Here is an 18,900-nt window from a genome sequence, read left to right as displayed (position 1 = left end):
TTTATATGTTCTGGTAGGTGGGTGTGTAGTATCTGCATTTCTTCAATGGCTAATGATATTAAGTACCTTTCCATGTGCTTATAGACCATTTGTACGTATCTTTTGTGTAGCATCTGCTCAAACATGCTGCCCATTTGTGAACTGGGGTTTATTTATTTGCTTGCTTATTTATTTGTTTGCTTATTTACTTATTTATTTGCTTGCTTATTTATTTATTCATTTATTTACTTATTTATTCATTCGTCCATCCAGCCATCTATTTATTTATTTACTTACTTACTTAACTTACTTACTTACTTATTTATTTATTTATTTATGGTATCATTAATCTACAATTACATGAGGAACATTCTATTTACTAGATTCCCCCCTTCACCAAGTCCCCCCCCCACAAACCACATTACAGTTACTGTCCATCAACATAGTAAGATGCTGTAGAGTCACTACTTGTCTTCTGTGTGTAGCCTAGCCCTCCCCGTGCCTCCCCCCACATTATACATGCTAATTGTAATGCCCCCTTTCTCCCCACCACCCCATTATCCCTCCCTTCCCATCCATCCTCCCCAGTCTTTTTTTTAATTTTTGAGTCATTGGAGTTCTTTATAAATTTCAGATATAAGTACCTTGTCCTTCCTAACCCCGTGAGTTCCCCAGTGATTTCTCTCCAGGGCAGCCTGAGTGGCTCACTCCTACTTGTCAAAAGTCTCCAGAACTTCCCATCATACTCAGGAGTAAAATCCAAGTTTTTACCTCAGCCTGCAAACCTGATGTAAAGCTACTTTTTAAACCAATGCAACCCCATATCTCTACTCTTTTCCCTATCAATTACTGTACTCCAGCCATCAACATGCTGAGCCAGTTCTGCCTCAGGGCCTTTGCACTTCCTATAATCACTATTTGGAATGTTCTTCCTCCAGAAATCCTCCAAGCTCACTCCCCATTCCATCAGCTCTTTACTTGAATGCCATCTCCTTCCCCATCCAAACTTGCTGCCCCACTCTCACCACCAGCCATACCTCTCCAGCTCCTCGGCTTGCTTCATCTTTGCTCTTGGCACAGACATGCCAACACACAATATTTTGTAACTCAGTTGTTTGCTGTGTATCTCTCTCCACCAACATATAATCTCCCTGAGGGCAAGGACTTTGTTTTGCTTGCTGTAGAGAACCAGGCTATGTGGGTGGGTATGCCACATCATTTTAAAGCCTCAGTCCTTCCACTTAGGAGCATGGACACGTTACTTATCTCTGCCCGGTTTCCCTCTTTGTAAAATGGGCTCTTGTGAGGATAAGTGAGTTAGCACGTGTAAGTCATGGGGAACTGCTATGTTCACAGTAGACATATTCACTCACTGAGAGCTAGATCAGCAGTCCCAGCCCCTAGAACATGAAAAGCATCTACCAAGTATTCATTAAGTAAATACATAATTTCTATAGATAACAATATTTTTATTGTGCATTTACTGGGTATATTTATAATTTGTATTAAGTCTCCACTGGATGGGAACAAACCAAGACCCACCAGGTTCCATGACTCCAGCCAAGCAGGAACAAGAATGCTGGTCCCTCCTCATGCTCTGTGAGCCTCTGGTACGTCCACAGCGCATCAGCTCTCTCCAACTGCCCTTGCCCTTCCTCCCGAAGCCTCGGGAGAAAATGAACTGCCTTCATCCTGGATACTGTTCTGGTTCAAACGGAGATTAAGAAAATACCTGTACAGCACATTCATAGCAGCCTATTACAATAACCAAGAGGTGGGAGCAAGTCAAGTGTCCATCGACAGCTGGATGAATGCACAAGCAAAATGCAGTATGTATACTTAACGGAACACTAATCCACCTTCAAAACTAAGGGAATTCAGACACACACAACAACGTACACGAACCCTGAGCGCATTATGCTCAGTGAAATAGCCCAGTCACAAGAAGATAAGTACTGAATGAGTCCACTTATGTGAGGGACTTAGAACAGTCAAACATATGGAGACACAAAGAATGGTGACTGCAGTGGCTGGGGGGATGGGGAACTCTCTTTAACCAGAGTTTCATTTTTGCAAGGACATGGATGGTGGTGATGGTTGCTAAGAATGTGAATGTACTTCATACCAACGAACTGTATGCTTAAAAATGGATACAGTGGTAAATTTTATGTACTGTGTGTTTGTCACAAGTATTGATTCTTTTAAAAAACAGTTGAGTCTACACAGAATTTTGCCTCGCAGCATCAATTCACGTCAGTCCACTTGGATGAGAATTTTCCTGAGCAGCCAGAGTAACCCCTTCCCTATTCGGTCACCCCACATGCTCCAAATTTCTGTCCTCATTTTCATTATCTTCTAGTCAAACCTTATCAACAAGACCACAACCTCTGTAGAAGCTCCATCAGCTGCTAATTTCCTGAATGCCAAGATCAAAGACACACTATTCAACAGCACAAAACAGTTGGGATGTTCTGCCTCGAGCCAGAGGATGCCTGCCCGTGGCCCTACCCACCATCCATCCCCACAGGCTCTCCGAGGCAGAAGATGCAGAACCAACAGTAAGAGTTGCTCTGAGCCTGCACACCACGGATCAGGCTGGGGATGAACAGCGGCAGAGGTCTGGCTCCCACCCAGCCACACAACTGCAGCTCTCCCACCCGACCCACCCACAAGTGCCCTGGGGAAGGCAGACCTCGGCCTCCAGCAGGCCTCGGCATTGAGCAAGGACTGTGTCTCCAGTGAGGGCCTGATTTGCTTGATGTTCAGAACCAGTATCTCCTCCACACACAGAAGGAAAAGCAAAGCAGTTCCCTGGGTGTCTGCCCCTCACACCCCAGCAGCTGCCTCTCCCGGAAACTCCTCTCACCCTGCAGGGGCTGGTCACACTCTCACCCTGCCTGGCATGGCAGCCCCTGCCGCTGTCCCCCAGCCTCTGTTCTCCGCCTCTTCCACAGCAGGATCTCTCACTCCACACTGCTCCGTCTCCGCGGTGGGGTGTCCTGGGCCCTGCAGGACGTTCAGCAGCACCCCTGGTCTCCCCCCAACTGGATGCCAGGAGCCCCTCCCTTCCACCAAGCCCAAGTCTCCCAGCACTGCCAAATGTCCCGAGGCAAGGAGTCCCTGGCTCAGAACCACTGTTCTGTAGTCTAGGAACTTTCGGTAGACCCATGGCTCCCCTGCTGAGAATCAGATTCCCCAGGGTGGTCCCAGCCAATGACCCACCGATGTGGGAAGACCCAAGGCTGCCTCCCTGCCTGAAGGAGCACAAGGCTCCGGTGTGGTCCCATGGTCCCGTGGTCCCATGTCCCCTCCCCAGCACAGACCAGGCCAAGGCTCTGCTGACTTGGGACCACACCTTTGCTAGGCTGTCATCTTTTACCCAGACTGCTTCATTCCCTCACAGGCAGGGTTTTCTCTTACATCCTGTTTTGGGCTGAAGTGTGCCTCCCAAAAAGATATGCAGATATCCTAACCCCATGTACCTCAGAATGTGACCTTGTTTGGAAATAGGGTTGTTGCAGATTGATTTAAAAACGAGGTCACAGTGGAGTAGGGGGGCCCCTAACCAATTTTCTGGTGTCCTTAGAAGAAAAGACAACAGACACACACACAGAGGAGGCCATGCAGTGACTGAGGCAGAGATCAGAGTGATGCACTGAGGGACACCAAGCATTGCCAGCAAACACCAGAGGGCAGAAAGGGATAAGGAAGGACTCCGCTGTAGGCTTTTCAGAGGGAGCATGGCCCAGCCAACACCTGGATCTTGGACTTCTAACCCTCCGACTGTGACACAATAAATTTCTGTAGTTTAAGCAACCCGATTTGTGGTGCTTTGTCAGGCAACTAATACAACCCAAATCCCTGTCTCAAGCTCTGCTTCTAGTGAACCCGACCCCAAACAACTGGCCTTTCCTCTCAGAGAGCATCAACTCCAGAGCAAGCCTGAGATGGGAGAGAGGAGCCTGTTCTTCCCTCAGTTTTCATGAGCCTTTCTTTGAGTGAGAAGGAAGGAGGTGGGTGAGGGAGAGAGAACAAAGAAAAGCAAGAAGTTCCCTTTGGGAAGGCCTTCCTTCTTTCCATTCTTCATTCATTCAACAAATTATTACTGAGTGCTGCATGCCAGGCACTGTGCTAGTAGCATGGGATAGAGATGTGAACAAAACAGACAAAAACCTGTCCTCAAAGGGTTCGCATACTAGCAGGGGAGGCAGACCACGGGCTGTATGGTCTATGGATGACAGAAAGTGCCACGGAGGAAGTAAAGCAGGGGAGGGGCCGTGGAGTACCCGGGTAGAGGCTGCCACGTAAATAGGGTGATGCAGCGATGCGGCCTCCATTGGCAGCAACAGAGGCTCCCACTCTCATCTGGGTGTGGTCTCAGCTCAGGCAGCACACCTGGCCTCTCTTTTTGATCCCAGCCCTTCTGTAAGGCTGTGGGGACCCACCTGGCCAGTGTGCAAGGGTGCAGTCCACTGCACCCCGTGGCCAGGATGGCGACCTTAAGCACCACCACTGACTGCTGATGTTCCCTCCTTCCCTGTGTCCACCCCCTCACCCCTGCTCCCTGGGATTGCCTCTGAATAAACCATCTGCACCTAGGTTCCTGCCTTGACCTCAGTTTTCAGGAGAACCAAACGAGGGCAGATGTGCCAGGAAGGCTTTGCTGAAAAGGTGACATTTCAGCCCAGACCTAAAGGAGCCAGGTATGTAGACATGCAGATTCTTTGTATGTTCAGGTCTTCCCTGATGTGAAGAACAGAGTAGCAATACAGTGTGTCACATGGGTCTCTGTCCGTCAACTGTCAATTTCCGGATGACTGAGAGCCAAGTGATAGCAAATACTAAGGAGGATGCATGGAAGGCACCCATTATCTCCTGATCATATGACAGGAAGGAGGATTGGATTTTAGGAGATACTGCCAACCCCTGCCCACCATCTCCTGGCCCTGACCATTTCAGCACACATGAGCTTGCATCCAGCTGCCTGCTCCTGTACTGTGTTTGCATCTGTGGATATCAAAGGTCTCTTCATCTGCCAGGGTAAAAGGCTGGAAATGCCAGGGAAGGAACCTCCCCATCCCCCAAAGCCCTCACTCCATGGCTGGTAGGAATTGGTGTATAAACACCCCAGCTCCCTCACCCCTCAGGTGGAACGACTCAGGTGTACATCTAACACTGGATCCCAGTTTCCTGAGCAGGTATCATCTCCCATCACCCATGGTGGCAGCCACCCGATAAGGCATCCTTTAAGTGACTTTCCAATTCCCTCCTGGTGCTTCCTCTGGTGTCACCTCCCTAATAAAGGACTTCTTTCCGCTCAGGGTCTTCTTGGGGAATCCAAACTAAGAGAGATACATCTCCTATTATTGAAGACGTGTGTATACGCACACATACACACTGACAGTGGAGCAGCCTCTTTAATCCTCATATTTAAAACCTGCACCCCAAATGTGATGTGGGATCACCAAATCCTGACCAGTAGAGCTCAGTTTTGGGAAGCACCTTGATGTGCTAGATGCAAAATAATCCCGCCTGCATCACACAGACAGTCACACCCAGTGTGGACAGGCTGGGCCAGCCTCCCACTGGCTGGGTGTTTGCCTTCCCCTGCGCTCCCACCTCGTCCTTGCACCCACTGAGGGTGCACTGTCATTCTCCAGTCCACAGAATGCCCAAGGAAAGGACTCTAATAGCCCACTGGGGACAGAGCCTGGTCTGTGGGTGGCTTCTAGAGCAGCCAATTGCATGTCTGTGGGCTGGTAGGGGGAAGGAAGCCAATCTCACAATTTGCCTGAAAAACATCCATATATCATCCTGTTCCTCAGCCCTCATTTTATTTTTCCCAAATCAATTTCTGAAAGTCAAAATGACTGATACCTTCATATCCCAGGCAATCATTCTCCTTATTAAATAACTCAGCATCAATGACAAAAGAGCTCCCCGGGTGGTGGTGGTTACACAAATCTATACATGTGATAAAATCTCATAGAACTCCACACACACACAGCGGTGCCTGTGAAAACTGAAATCGGGTCATGGTTTAGCTGCCAACATCAATTTCCTGGGATTGCTAATGTACTCTGGTTGTATGAGATTTACCATTGAGGCTGTTGGGTTAAGAGTACACAGGAATTCTCTGTACTGTGTTTGCAACTTCTTGTACGTCAAAAATTATTTCAGAATAAAATTTTTTTTAATGCAAAAAGAAAAGTTTAAATAATAAAACAAAAATCACCTTTTTTCTTTCTTTCATTCTTTTCTCGAGCTCCCAGATGGTGACATCACAAACCCACCCCTTACCTGAGAACTGGGAATCAGTGCCTTCCACCAGTGCCCGCCTTTCACCAGGTCAACCTCGCACAAAGGCACGGAAACCTTCCCAATGACACAGTGCCGGGAGAACTTATCAAAATCCACCACGGTGAGGAGCAGGGTCCTCCTCTGCGCTTCTAGGAAGGGGATCTCGAAGGTGTAGCGCTCCTCAAACACGGGCCTCTGGGTCTTGCGTTTGACCCCCGTCTGCTTAGAGTTTTTCTGGTCCGGCAGGAGGCAGATCTTGACATAGGGATTTGAGTGCGCCATGTCCTGGCGTGAGCCGTCGTGGGAGATGGGGGGTGGCAGGTCCCTAGCCTCGATCACCCTCACCGTCAGGTGATTGTGCAGCAGGTCGTACTGGGTGCTGAAATGCAGCATGCCCAGCTGGTACTTGGACAAGATCTCCTCGTCTGTCAGAAAGTCTACATCGTCGCTGTTGGAGTCAAGGGAGTACAGCCGGGGCTCGAACTTTCTGAAATAGTCGTCCGGGGTATAGGTCCGTCTGAGCACCGAGGGCTGGATAGGCTCCTTTTTGGCACTGAGAATGCCAAACTCGATGGGTTTAATATCGATGAGTGGGGAGCTGGGTCGTCTGGACTCAAGACCTAAACAGCCGCCAGAAATAACAATTACCACCACCTGGTATGGGGCCAGACCTGGGCCACTTCATGAGATCAGCATTTCCCAGGTTCTCTCTCACTCTGTCCACCTGCTTCACAATGCTCTTTGCCATCTGCTCTGCACACCTGGAAATCCTCTTATTTATTCTGTGAGAGGCAGCATGGCAGCAGCATGAGATCCATCACCATCATCACAGCAACTAAGCACCAGATGCTGTTTTAAATGCATTGCATGTATAATCTTCACAAGGTATCAGATAATGGTTACTATCCCCATTTTACAGATGAGGATACAGAAACTTTAAGTAACTCACTGAAGGTCACATACTACTAATAGGAAGAGCGAGGAAAGCGAGGAGTCAAGCCCAAGCCCGGTCTGTCTGGCCCCAGATGCTCGGTTCTGACCATTACCCTACACTACCTGCTTTTAGAGGGGACTTTGAAGCCAAAGTCCTGGGTCAAATTTCAACTCAGCCACTTGCGAGTGAGTTCTGTGACCCACCAGTAATGAGCCATGTGACTCTGGGCACATCCTTTGGGCTCCCTGAGACTCAGTTTCTCCATCTGTAAAATAGAGTCAATAGCAACACCTACCTCAAAGATTGCGGCAAAGACTCACTGAGCCAGTGAGTGGAAAGGGCTCAGCATGGAACATGTGCATGGTAAGAATTCATTAGATGGTAACTCGTGCACTTCCTCAAGGATCATATTCAGACTTGTTTATGAGGTGCCTCCCCCATCCCCATCACCCAGCAGAGATCACTGGTTCCAAGTCCATCATTCTAATTTTGCCCATCCTTCAATTCTAGCAGTGAACTCAGGGCACTCTCTTTTTGCATGATTAATATACAAAAAGCTGGGCATATTTAATGTATACAACCCGATGAGTTTGGAGATAAGTATGCACTCAAGAAACCATCACCACATCTATGCCATAAACATATCCATCACCTCCAAACATCTCTAGAACTTACTCATCTTGCATAAATCTCTCCAGTGCCCCTCCCCCAGTCCCTGGTAATCACATTCTTCTCCCTTGAGCTTAACTACTAGATTCTTCATAAAAGTGGAGGCATATAATATTTATTCTTTCACGACATTCTTGTTAATTGCCCAAACACCAGTCTTGCTGGCAAAAACTACAAGACTTTTTCCTAGAGCACCGTTGATATTCTGATAACTGTGTGCTAAATGGAAATCATCTGTGTATAGAGCTGGGCACAGGACTTAGGCACCATGTAGACCGGCGCTATCTAAGAGAAATACAATGGGAGCCAGAAATACAAGCCACACAGGTAACTTAAAGTTTTCTAGTTGTGCCCCAATTTTTTAAAAGTGCCAAGAAACAGGTGAAATTAATTTTAATATTTATCTAACCCAATATATGCAAAAGTTATAATTTTGACATGTAATCAATATAGAAATATTTTAGTGAGACACTTTAAATTCTCATTTTTTCATATTGGCTTCAAAATTCACATGCACAGCACATCTCGATTTGGCCTAGTCCTACTTAAATGCTCACCGGCCACATGCAGCTGGTGGCCTGTATTAGCACAGATCGTGACCAGCCCTCTCATTTTAGAGATGGGATGACAGGCCTAGAGGAGTCCAACATACCCTGCTTCACTATTTCATGTCCTTAAACTTTCCTCTACTTGCTTTTTCTCCCCCATTTACTCCCTGGAAAGATTAGACACCCATCATTTCCATCTGAGTGAACTGATTTCATGAATTTTAAGTTTTACCCCACTGCCTAGAGAATTTCAGACATCGGCTGAAGGAACTAGCAGAGACACTTTTGGGGAGAGAAAAGAGATTGGGAATCTTTGCTCTTTATCTTCCTTTCTCCTCCTCACCCAAATCATGCCATTTGGTCAAACACTTACCCTATACATCACAGCAGACAAACTGGGTGGCCTGTGGGCCCAATTTGACCCATAGATATGTGTTTTTTAAGTTTAAAAGTGAGGAAGTTTCATATAAAAACCCAGATTGCTAGTTTTTCTTCAGAAATGTCAGGCAATATGAAGACCCACAGTCCACATAGCTAGAGCTGAGTATCAGCTGCTCTTTCAAAGGGGCATTAGCTTCCCAATTACCCCAGTCCCCACCCTGCCCTTAAGTGGCTCTCAAGGCTGTGAGTCAGCTGCGATTTGTCACTGCATTAGGGTGATATTTACCTCTATCCAATCCCTCTGTACTCAGTCACTGACACAATCCGCCTGGCCTCTTAAGTCCCTTGAATTTGCAAGCCCTGTTGTATAACATGGTAACACTTGCCTTTCAGGGTCTGAAATGTCACCTGCTGACAATGTCAGTCAACTGAGCCACGTCAATGAAACTTAGGATGAATAAAAACAAAAATCAATCAAAATGACTGCTTCTCACTAAACAGCAGATCAAGTGCAATGCACTCCTGTCACATTGTCATTATTCCTGTCATCTTGTCTTCTGGACCATCATCCCACTCTGCCCCCTCCCCAGAGACACCCGTCCTTCACATATATTTCCGTGGGGATGCTGCTGAGTGGTTGGGAAAGTCAGCTCTCTGCCTTCGTCCTCGGGACCCAGCTAATGGGATTTTAATTCGTGAACTCTGAACAGAAGCTGACCAGCTCAGGATTGCTCAAACCAGGACCCCCAGACAGTCATGGCAGAAATGCTTACTTGAAATCCTCCGGGTCAGGCTGTACGTAGACTTAGATGTGTCTGAGGATGAGCACCTCCGATCTGGGGAGTCGGTCCGTGGGGTCAGCGGGACGTCACTGGCTGTGTGGACAGAGTCCCTGTCCTTGTCACTGCTCCGGCTGGCCATCCTATAGGAGCAAAGAGGTCTCAGTGGTTGTCAAAGCATCCCCAGGGACTGGCATCTCTGTTCTTCAGAGGATGAACTCATAATGAAGCAGCTCTCAGACCCGGTTTATGCCACTTGAAATAACACAAAGTTGAAATAACCCTTAACTCTCAATAACGTGTTGCTTCTTGTACAAACGTGAAGGGATATGAATGGTATTTCCCAATTTAGAACAATCTGTCGAGAATTTGCATCATTTCAAAGCTGGCGCGGGCAGGGTGGAATATGGAAATGCACTCGGGATATTGCCACATGGTGGCGCCACTTTGTCTCAGTCAAGATCAGACCTGTCAAATCTAAGAGTTTATTTGCATCCCAACTTCTTCAAGTGACTTTTGGTGAGAAATGCCCTGCTATTTCAATAGTCACTGTGTCTATAATTCAACATCTTTTAAAAATATCCTATAACAATGTCACTCAAGGGTTCTTTGAGCGTCAGGGTTACAGCTAAAAAATGGCCCTGAGAATCAATGATTTAAGAATAGTTGGATGTGAAAAAACAGCTATGAATTAGCAGCAATCACGATTCAATGTGCTCTCAATGAGGATGAGAAATGCTGAAAAAATTGTAAAGTACTTGGGCTGGAGGGAGTTGGGGAGATACAGGGAAGTAATGAAGAGCATAGCTCAGTTTGAACCCTGGCTGGTGACCTTAGGCAAGTCCTCTCTATGCTTCTATCTTCCCATCTGTAAAATGGGAATAATAATAGTGCCCACCTTGTATGGTTGCTGTGCATACAAAATGCTTATAACAGTGTTGGTATGTAATAGGTATGTGCTCAATACAGTTTAGCTGGTATTACAAAAGGGGTGGCTTTACAATGACCAATACTCACAAAGCTAGGTAAGGGTGCTGGGGGAAAGAAAAGGAGAGCAAAAAGGTGGTGATGTGGCCATGAGATTGATGCTGCTAATAACAAGCCCCTGAGCCATCATGGCTATAGCTAGATACCTTCTGAGAGTGCATCCCCCCCAACTTGACATTTAAGTCTGCAGGAAAACAAGTCTTGACAGATGCAAGTTTCAAATTCTATGAGGTCTTTAGATGCATCCTGTGCTTGAAATGAGACTGATTTGATGTTCTTCCAAAGCAATATAAGTAAGGGTCACAGCCAGGACAAGACCAGGCAATGCCCACTCCTTACCCTCTGCTCCTGTCTGTAAAAGGTGAATGTAGCCGATGAAATGTGGGGGGTGGAAGGGAGTAGGGGAGAGCACAGAAATGGGATCATATTGTATCAATCAATCATTCTCTCTCTCTCCCTTCAATGAAAGTTGCAGCATTTCCCAAAGAAGACAGGACCAAAATGTTACAGCTCCGTGTGCATGGCCTGTTTCCCTAGCTGCCACACCATACTACCCCAGCCACCTCTACCCAGGAAGTCCCAGATGGTCTTCAGGATCAGTTTAACCGCCATAGCCCCCTGCAGCTGTGTCTTAGGCACAGTACCAGCGCATGCAAGGGCCTAGGCATCCTCTGCAACCTCCAAGCCTCCTGCCCTTCTCCAACACACTGAGCCATGCTGGTCCCTCTACCTGGAATGCTCTTCCCACCCCCATCACCTGTCTGGTTCCTTCTCATCATTCAGGGCTCAGCACCAACAGCACCTCCTCAGAGAGGCCCCATCCTGTCCCTGTCACCTCCTCCTAACCCCCTACCCTCACCAGCCTTTATCCCTGCACTTTTTTTCCTCTCTTCCACAATGCATGTAACTCACCTTTAGCTGTGGCCTGATTGCGTATCTTGCGTGTCTGACTCTAAGCTCTTGCTGAATGCAGACAGGGGCAGCATGTGTCTTATTCACCACTGTGGATCTTACCGTAGCACCAAATCTGGCATGTTCGGGGTGTTCCACACTTATTTTCTCAGTGAATGAATGAATATACCCTTCTCATGGTTCTTATACTATTTATCTTAAGTCACAGTGATCTGAGTGCACATCTCATCACCCTTCCCATTGCAGGGTACACTTCTTAGGGGTAGGATCTCTGGTTATCATGATCAAAGGTACCAGGTACTGGGCACCTAGTAAGTGCCAAGCACTGTGCTAAATGCTCTGAACGAACCATCACATTTCATCTGTAAAACAATCTAGGAGTTCCTAGTTATTAACAACTCTTGCCCCCTTTACAGATGGGAAGGATAATGAATTTGCACTGTTAAATGGTATAACCCAGCAGCCAGCAATACCAGACCCCAGATCTCATGCTCCACACTATTGAGCTGGGCATCGTCTGCAAGGCCTGTGAGAACCTTGCACATAGTAGATACTCAACACATGCTTGTTGGAAAAAGAAATGACCTGACTTTAATTCATTCTTCAATGGGGGTCTTTCTGGTATTGCCCCAAGAGGAGCCAGTCGGATTGTAGTTCTCCTGACCTTTACCAGCCCAGCCCAGCTGAGGCAAACTAGGGCACCTAAATGACAGAAGCGTGTGACAAGGTTGTATCCCCTAAAACCACACACAGAGGGACAGTTTGTCTGCCATATGCCACCCTGCAGAGAAGCATGTCCTGTGGTTCTTGACTCAAATGTCACAGTAGGAACAGTGCGCAAAGCCTGTGCACTTGACATTCCTACTCGTTGCCTGTTTGATAACATGCAGCTGTCTGCTTGGTAAATAAATCTGGGGAAAGCACAAGCTGTAAATTTGCTTTTTGAATGACTTAACCCACCTCCCCTTTACAGATTTCTCTTAACATTTTGCATTATACTGTGTGCCAAAAATGCGCTAAGCTGCTGCCCAGGATTCAAAGAAAACCTGTTTCATCCTGGGAAACATGAGGTCATATATGGGCTGTTCAGGCTCTAGACTGCACAGCTCTAGGTGGTATCAGTCATAAAGACCACTCTGTGAATGGCACCTTCTAGAGTTGTGTGTTGGCTCTGCTGGGAAGGTTCCAGCACACTTACCTGCTTGTGGCAAAACCAAAATATGTGTCTTCCTGGAGAGTCCCAACCCCTTGCTTCCAAAAAGAGCTCTCCACTGGCACAAGGTGTCAGCAGCCACGGTAATGCACAACTGTCTTCCCACTCAGTGCTAGAACCTAGGCCATACATCTGTAACACTCAATATCTGGGTAACTAGGAGCCAACAGGGGCCTGACTGTGATTTACAATGTCTGTCAGGGGTCTCTTCTGGTTCAGAAGAAAATCCAAATTCCTTAATCTGGCATTCAAGATCCTACACAACCAGAGCATACAGGTTCCTTTTGTGTGATTTCCCCAACTCTGCCTAGATGTTATGCCCATTTGTGATGTTTGCCTGTCTTGAGTCCATTCCCTTCTTTCTGGTCACAGCACCCAAACTGTCTATTACAAAGGTCCAGCAAATTACAGGGCCAAATCTGCTGCATAACTTTACTAGAACACAGCCACAACCATTAATGTACTGTGTATGGCTGCTTTCACACTACAACGACAGAAGTGAACAGCTGCAACAGAAACTAAGCCCATGAGACTAAAACATTTACTATCTGGTCTTTTACATGAGAAGTTTGCCAATCCCTGGTCTAACAGCTTAGTCCATGCATTTCAGGTGGGAATGACCCTTCCCTTGATTTCAGGATGGTCAGGCAATCCAGGCACAATCCTAGCACCATTTCCTCCAGGTAAAAGTGATTGGCTCACTGGCAGAGAACCCAAACCAGAGCAGTGAGAATCTTTCCTGATTGTTTTTGCTGCTGTTAAGAATGAGGCAAAGAAGAACACAAGCTTAAGAATGAGGCCATTACTGAAGAAACAGAAAGAGAGAGGGAGTGAGAGTGAGAAAAAGAGGGAAAGAAGTATCCCCATGACATCATTTGAGCCCCTGGATCCAGCTATACCCGAAGGTACTTCCCCTGGATTTTTTTTTCCCACAGGACTGTCAGATGGATGTGCAGGGTGTGAATGCACAATTATAGGGAGCAAGTGGACTTACGTACCTGCCTTATCTTCTATACTAGATTTAAAATCCCCTGATACAATAATGGATCTCTATCTAGCCTTGGGCATTTCACAGTGCCTGGCATACAGGGGATCCTTGAAAAATAACTACCAAAGAAACCAAGATTAGCTTTTCAGCTAATGACCAGCACTTTCAGGATTCAATTTCTGCATAGAGGTGAGTCAGCTGGTCAATAACTAGTTTTTGAAGACAAAAACCCTGCTCTCATAGAGCTGGCATTCTTCTGAGCACATCTTTAAAGACACCAGGTGGGCTGAGCCAACCTCCACCACATGGGGCACTGGAAAATGGGAATGATCTCTGGATTAATGAACAGGTTTCACCAAATATCTCAACCTACACACTGCTGCAGGATTCAAGCCACAACCTATGACTAAAGGAAGAATCCTTCACATCAGTTTAAAGAATTATCAATACCTAATAATGATAGAAATGAATACTTACTACTATGTAAGCACATTAAGTGCCTATCTCATTAATCCTGATAACAACCCCGTAAAGTAAATTCTATTACTCTTCCCACTTTACAGATGAGGAAACTGATAACAAAACAGAGTAGGAAGAGTCACGTACATTTATGATTTGCCAAAAAAATGTCAAGCATTCTTAAGTACTTTCCCACATACTAACTCATGCAATCACCATAACAACCCTTAGAAGATAAATACTGTTATTTTTATCATCCCCCTTTTATGGGTAGAAAATTAAGGCACAGGGAGATTAAGCAACTTTCCCAAAGTCACAGAACCAGAAAAAAGGTCAGAGAAACAGAATTTGAATTCACAGAGCCTGACACTGAGCCATTTTGCCGTGGAAATATTTGATACTTGCATCTCAGAAGATAAAATGAGGGGACTGAGGCAAGACCCAAAAGTTGGAGGGAAAGAGGAGACACCAGAGACTTCTAGAACTCAGCTCAAAGATTTAGCAGGGGCAGCCCTGGGTCCCCACTGAGGCTCCCGCAGTGGACCCTGCAATCTCTCCCTCCCTCCCTGGGCCTCCCGCTCTGGATCATGAGAAGTTGCACTCAGTGATGCTCGGGCCCTTCACAGCTCTGGTCCTCTAGATCAACCCAGACTCTCTGGGCAAATTCCTCTTTCAGCCACAGAGAGGTGGACCAGACACGTGGCTGAGAAGCTTCAAAACTGTGTTCCCAAAATATCTAAGCGACTGGCAGATGGAGATGTTGTATGCAGGCGCGGGAGGAGAACGAATTGGAAATAAAATGAAAGATGCCAGAGAACATAAACAGCGTTGGAGGACAGGATGGAGCCTGGATGGTGCTTTTCTGTTTCCCTGTTTCTGAAGTCCTTGTTCAGACCAGCAAAAAGGCACCCGTTTGATCAATTCACCTATCCATGCAAAAAATTTTTATTGAGCATCAACTATGTGCCAAGCACTGGGTCAGTGCTAGGACCATTTGTTATGCTGACTTGGAGAAAAACCTCTAGAATTTTTACATCCCTTGCAGACTATAAATGTGCTCACATATCTCTTTTTCCACTTACGACAACATTCAATGTGATTAAAAGTGCCCACTTGCTTAGCATTACACAGTCCATATCTCAGAATGCCCAAAGAGAAACTTGCTGAATTAAAGCCCCACCACCAGCCGGTCTCACCAGTTTGCCAGACAAAATGAGAGGCACACAGCATGTCCCCATCAGCAGCAAAGAGGTCAATGGAAATAGCCTTTCCCTCTTTCATACCCCAAATCCTGCCCAGACGCCCTCTCAGGAACTGAGAAAAAGAGAGGTCTTGGGCTTGCTTTCCAGGAAGTTCAGAGCAGTTTTACTTACAGCCAGGGAGGAGTCTGGGCAGGGAAAGGTCCCAGAATTTCAACTTCATCCTCACTTGACTGGCAACAGCTGGACTCATAGCACTTCTGACAGCAGTGCCTGCAAGTCCATCTGCACAGCAGCAGATCGGAGATTCTAGAAAGAAAACCCTGAGGCCATTGGGGGAGGTGGGCAGTGGAGAGGGGGAAAGGGAAGATGGAAAGGGTGGAGAGGAAGAAAAGGAAAAACACGCGAAATTACAAGCAGCTGAGCCCTGATGAGAAATAGCGACATTCAGGAGGTCTGTCCCCACTGCTGAACACTCAGAACAAAATGTTTTCCATTTCTATTTACCAACTGCAGGCACAAATATGGCAAACACCAACTTGCTGGAGCCATTAATAGTGAGCAAAACATTCGCAGGTATTTTCTTTTGTAGTTTATGTGGACGCCTTTCTTGACATGTGGGTGGTTTACACAACATCATGAGGCTATACAATATGTTCTCGAAACACAAAGAATATTACTCTGTCTTCTCGAAAGCAAAGCAAAAACATTTTTTAAAAATCTCAGTGACATGAAAGTAAACAGAGATACAATCAAACAACTAGGGGGTGGGGAAGGAATCCTATCTGGTCAACTAGTGTCTTTTCACGGGGATCTCCCTCCCTTCTCACATCAAAGCTGTGCTGTTAACATCCGATTATTAATATTCAATATCCCCACATCCCCACATGTGACTCCAAAATGAAAGGCGAGCATCTCTTGATCAGAAACCAGACCGAAGAAATCATTGCATTAACCCACCTCGTTTAAAGGTTCCAACTGCCCTTTTAGAGATCCAGGATGAAGCCAAGGGGCACAGAGGGGGAGACAGTTACAAAAAGAGAGAGACAAGACCAGTTTAGCAATATTCCAGCAACTCAAAAAAGAAAAAAGAAAAACAAGAAAAAGCCCTGCATCTTTCCACTTACCATCCTGGGAAGGGAGCTGACTTCCTAACAAGGTGTTGCTATCTTCAGGGCTGCTGGTAGCCTCCTGGCTAACCAACACCGAATAAATGGGAAACTTTAGCATTTCGATTTGATTTGCACCGTATGCTGTTATGAATCAGAGCGGGTGGATAGATAGTCATGCTATCCAATGCAGCCACACTTCAGGAGAAGAGCAAACCTTCCTATACAGAAATAGCCATGAAGCCAACCCAAAAGGACATGATTAGCTAACATGCCGGCAGGCACAGAATGGATGTGACTTGGCTCCCCCGCCCGCCGGAGGCCCTACCTTCCAATTCTGCTCCAATGGTGATGGTGGGGAGCTTCCCTCATATGACCACCCACAAATAGAGGGAGCCGAAAGGGAAGCCATAATCTGGTCCTGGAGAGGGGGCGGGAGGAGGGGCTGCCTCCCTTTTTTGGCCCCACCCCATCTTCTCACAGGTTCCCGAGGCGCAGACACCCTCCCCCTCTTCCAAAAGGGCCAAGTAAACCAGGTAGGCAGGAGGAGCCCTGCACCTCAGCCTGGGACACAGCCCGAGACAAACTCAAACTCAGAACTTTGACTAAGGCGGTAGAAAGTTACTGCCTGTTTTCAACTCTCTCTCAAGAAGGTCTCAACTTGGTACCACTGCATGTTAACATCTTTCGAACACTTGCAAATCTCCCCCACCCTCCTTTTTAAACACAAAGCAGACCCCAGCTGAGAGCCTTAGAGACGACCCTTAACCAGCGGGAATCTAGTAATGTGACTTTATTCTCATGGTTTATTTTTCCGGCTGCCTTCTGTTTATATCAAGTGATCCTGGTTTTCACTTATGGCAGTGACAGAAAGTTTCCTTTTCATATGATTTTTTTCTAAGTAAAAATTAAAAAGTCCACTTATAGAAAAAACATATTAATAATAATAGTCAGATGGTACACAGCTCATGAAAAATTCTAAATCCTGTAAGTGGTAAGGGAATGATTGTAGCTTGGGAAACAGTCTCAGGTACTAATCACAACTCTTCCAGAAGCAAAACTCGAGCCATACACAGAGCAAGACCTGAAGGCGCTGAGGGCCACGCAAACAGCTGAGTGGAGACAGTGCAGCAAGTCCTGGCCTCCCCGCCAGCCATCATGTGACTTGGGTAAGACAGGGCGCCACCTGGAGCCTCCGCTGCTTCTTCTATTTAGTGAAGATCTAAGCTAGAGTACTGACTGTGGAAATGCTTCTGTGCTGCCCCCCTGTAAAATATCTGCACCCTTTCTGTGGCTTACAACAAGGTGGTTTGTCAAGACCAACCGGAACCCACCAAGCGCCAAGAACTGTCCTCGCCAATACGGCGGTGAACAGAGCAGCAAAATGCTATGCCTCCACGAGACTTAATGCGGGAAAATGCTTTAAAATGCTTACAACGAAGTGCCAGGGATGCTTTCTCACAACACTCCTGGGTAAGTGGTGATCAAGAGAACCATTTATAAAACCATGACCAGCAGGGACAAGGCCACCACAGGGTCCCTGCTAAGAAACAATCACCCAGATTTCTCAAATCCCAGGTACAACATGCAAAGAGAAACCAAGGAAAATGAAAAGAGAAAGGATGTTCTGAGGCTCCTAGGCAGGCTGCATTTTTCCTCACATTGGGTCCACTGTGTTCAGGTGCTTGACCTAATGAAGAACTGTCTCCAGCCAGAAAGAAACAGGAGGAGAATGCAGACATTCTAGAACAGGGGTCTCAAGCTCTGATTCAAGCAAACCAAACCCAGCCTCCCCCCTGTTCCTTTACAGCCCCCCAGCTAAGAATGGTTGAAAAAAATCCAAAGATGAGCACTTCTTGACTCATACAAAGTACATGAAATTCAAATATCAGTGTCCACAAATAAAGTTTTATTGGAACACAGCCACACCCGTGCATGGACTACTGTCTATGGCTGGTCAGTGCCACAGTCCAAATTGAATAGTTGTGACACACATCAAGTAGTCCTCCAAGAAAAAAATATTTACAATCTGGCCTTCTACAGAGAAAGTTTAACACATTGTTCTAGAAAAAAAGTCAGCATAACTAGGCCATCCTCATACTAGATTTAACAAATGCCCCACCTATCCCTGCCATCCCCCCATTTAGATCCCATGACTCCTAAGCAGCTGTGTGGCCCTGCGCAAGTCACTTAATTTCTCTGTGCTGAAGGTGTTCATTAAAAACCACAGGGTGTGTTCTAATGTTGTTTCTCACTAGATTGTGCATTCTGAGGGGAAGAAACTGTGCTGTGTCCACAGTGCCCACACAAAGTAGGTGACCACTCAAGTGTTTGTTGAGTGACTATTGAATAGCAGCCCCCCCACATCCAGCACACAGTAGGTGTACAGTAAATGTGACCTTCATTGAATGAACTTGAAAAAGGACCTATGGATTCTATGTAA

The 18,900-nt window shown here is 46.5% G+C and overlaps 1 protein-coding gene across 7 annotated transcripts in view; it reads right to left on the bottom strand.

The window, feature by feature from the left end:
* SYT17 (synaptotagmin 17) overlaps positions 1-18,900 on the bottom strand; it is a 79,566-nt gene that overhangs the window by 59,275 nt on the left and 1,391 nt on the right. For 2 of the 7 annotated variants that reach the window (XM_036992509.2, XM_017654716.3), the window contains exons 2-3: positions 9,585-9,733; positions 6,280-6,899 (exon numbers count right to left, since the gene is read on the bottom strand). In XM_036992509.2, the coding sequence (XP_036848404.1) occupies positions 6,280-6,899; positions 9,585-9,732 (768 nt within the window). In that variant the 5' untranslated portion in view covers position 9,733. Of the gene's footprint in view, positions 1-6,279; positions 6,900-9,584; positions 9,734-15,522; positions 15,672-16,308; positions 16,332-16,475; positions 16,753-16,785; positions 17,292-18,900 lie in introns of those variants that run through there. The other 5 variants (XM_017654713.3, XM_017654714.3, XM_073215517.1 and 2 more) reach the window with 5 other exon arrangements.

The sequence above is a fragment of the Manis javanica genome, chromosome 10 (genome assembly GCF_040802235.1).
Source record: "Manis javanica isolate MJ-LG chromosome 10, MJ_LKY, whole genome shotgun sequence".
NCBI lineage: Eukaryota > Metazoa > Chordata > Mammalia > Pholidota > Manidae > Manis > Manis javanica.
This window is presented reverse-complemented; position numbering and strand designations above follow the sequence as displayed.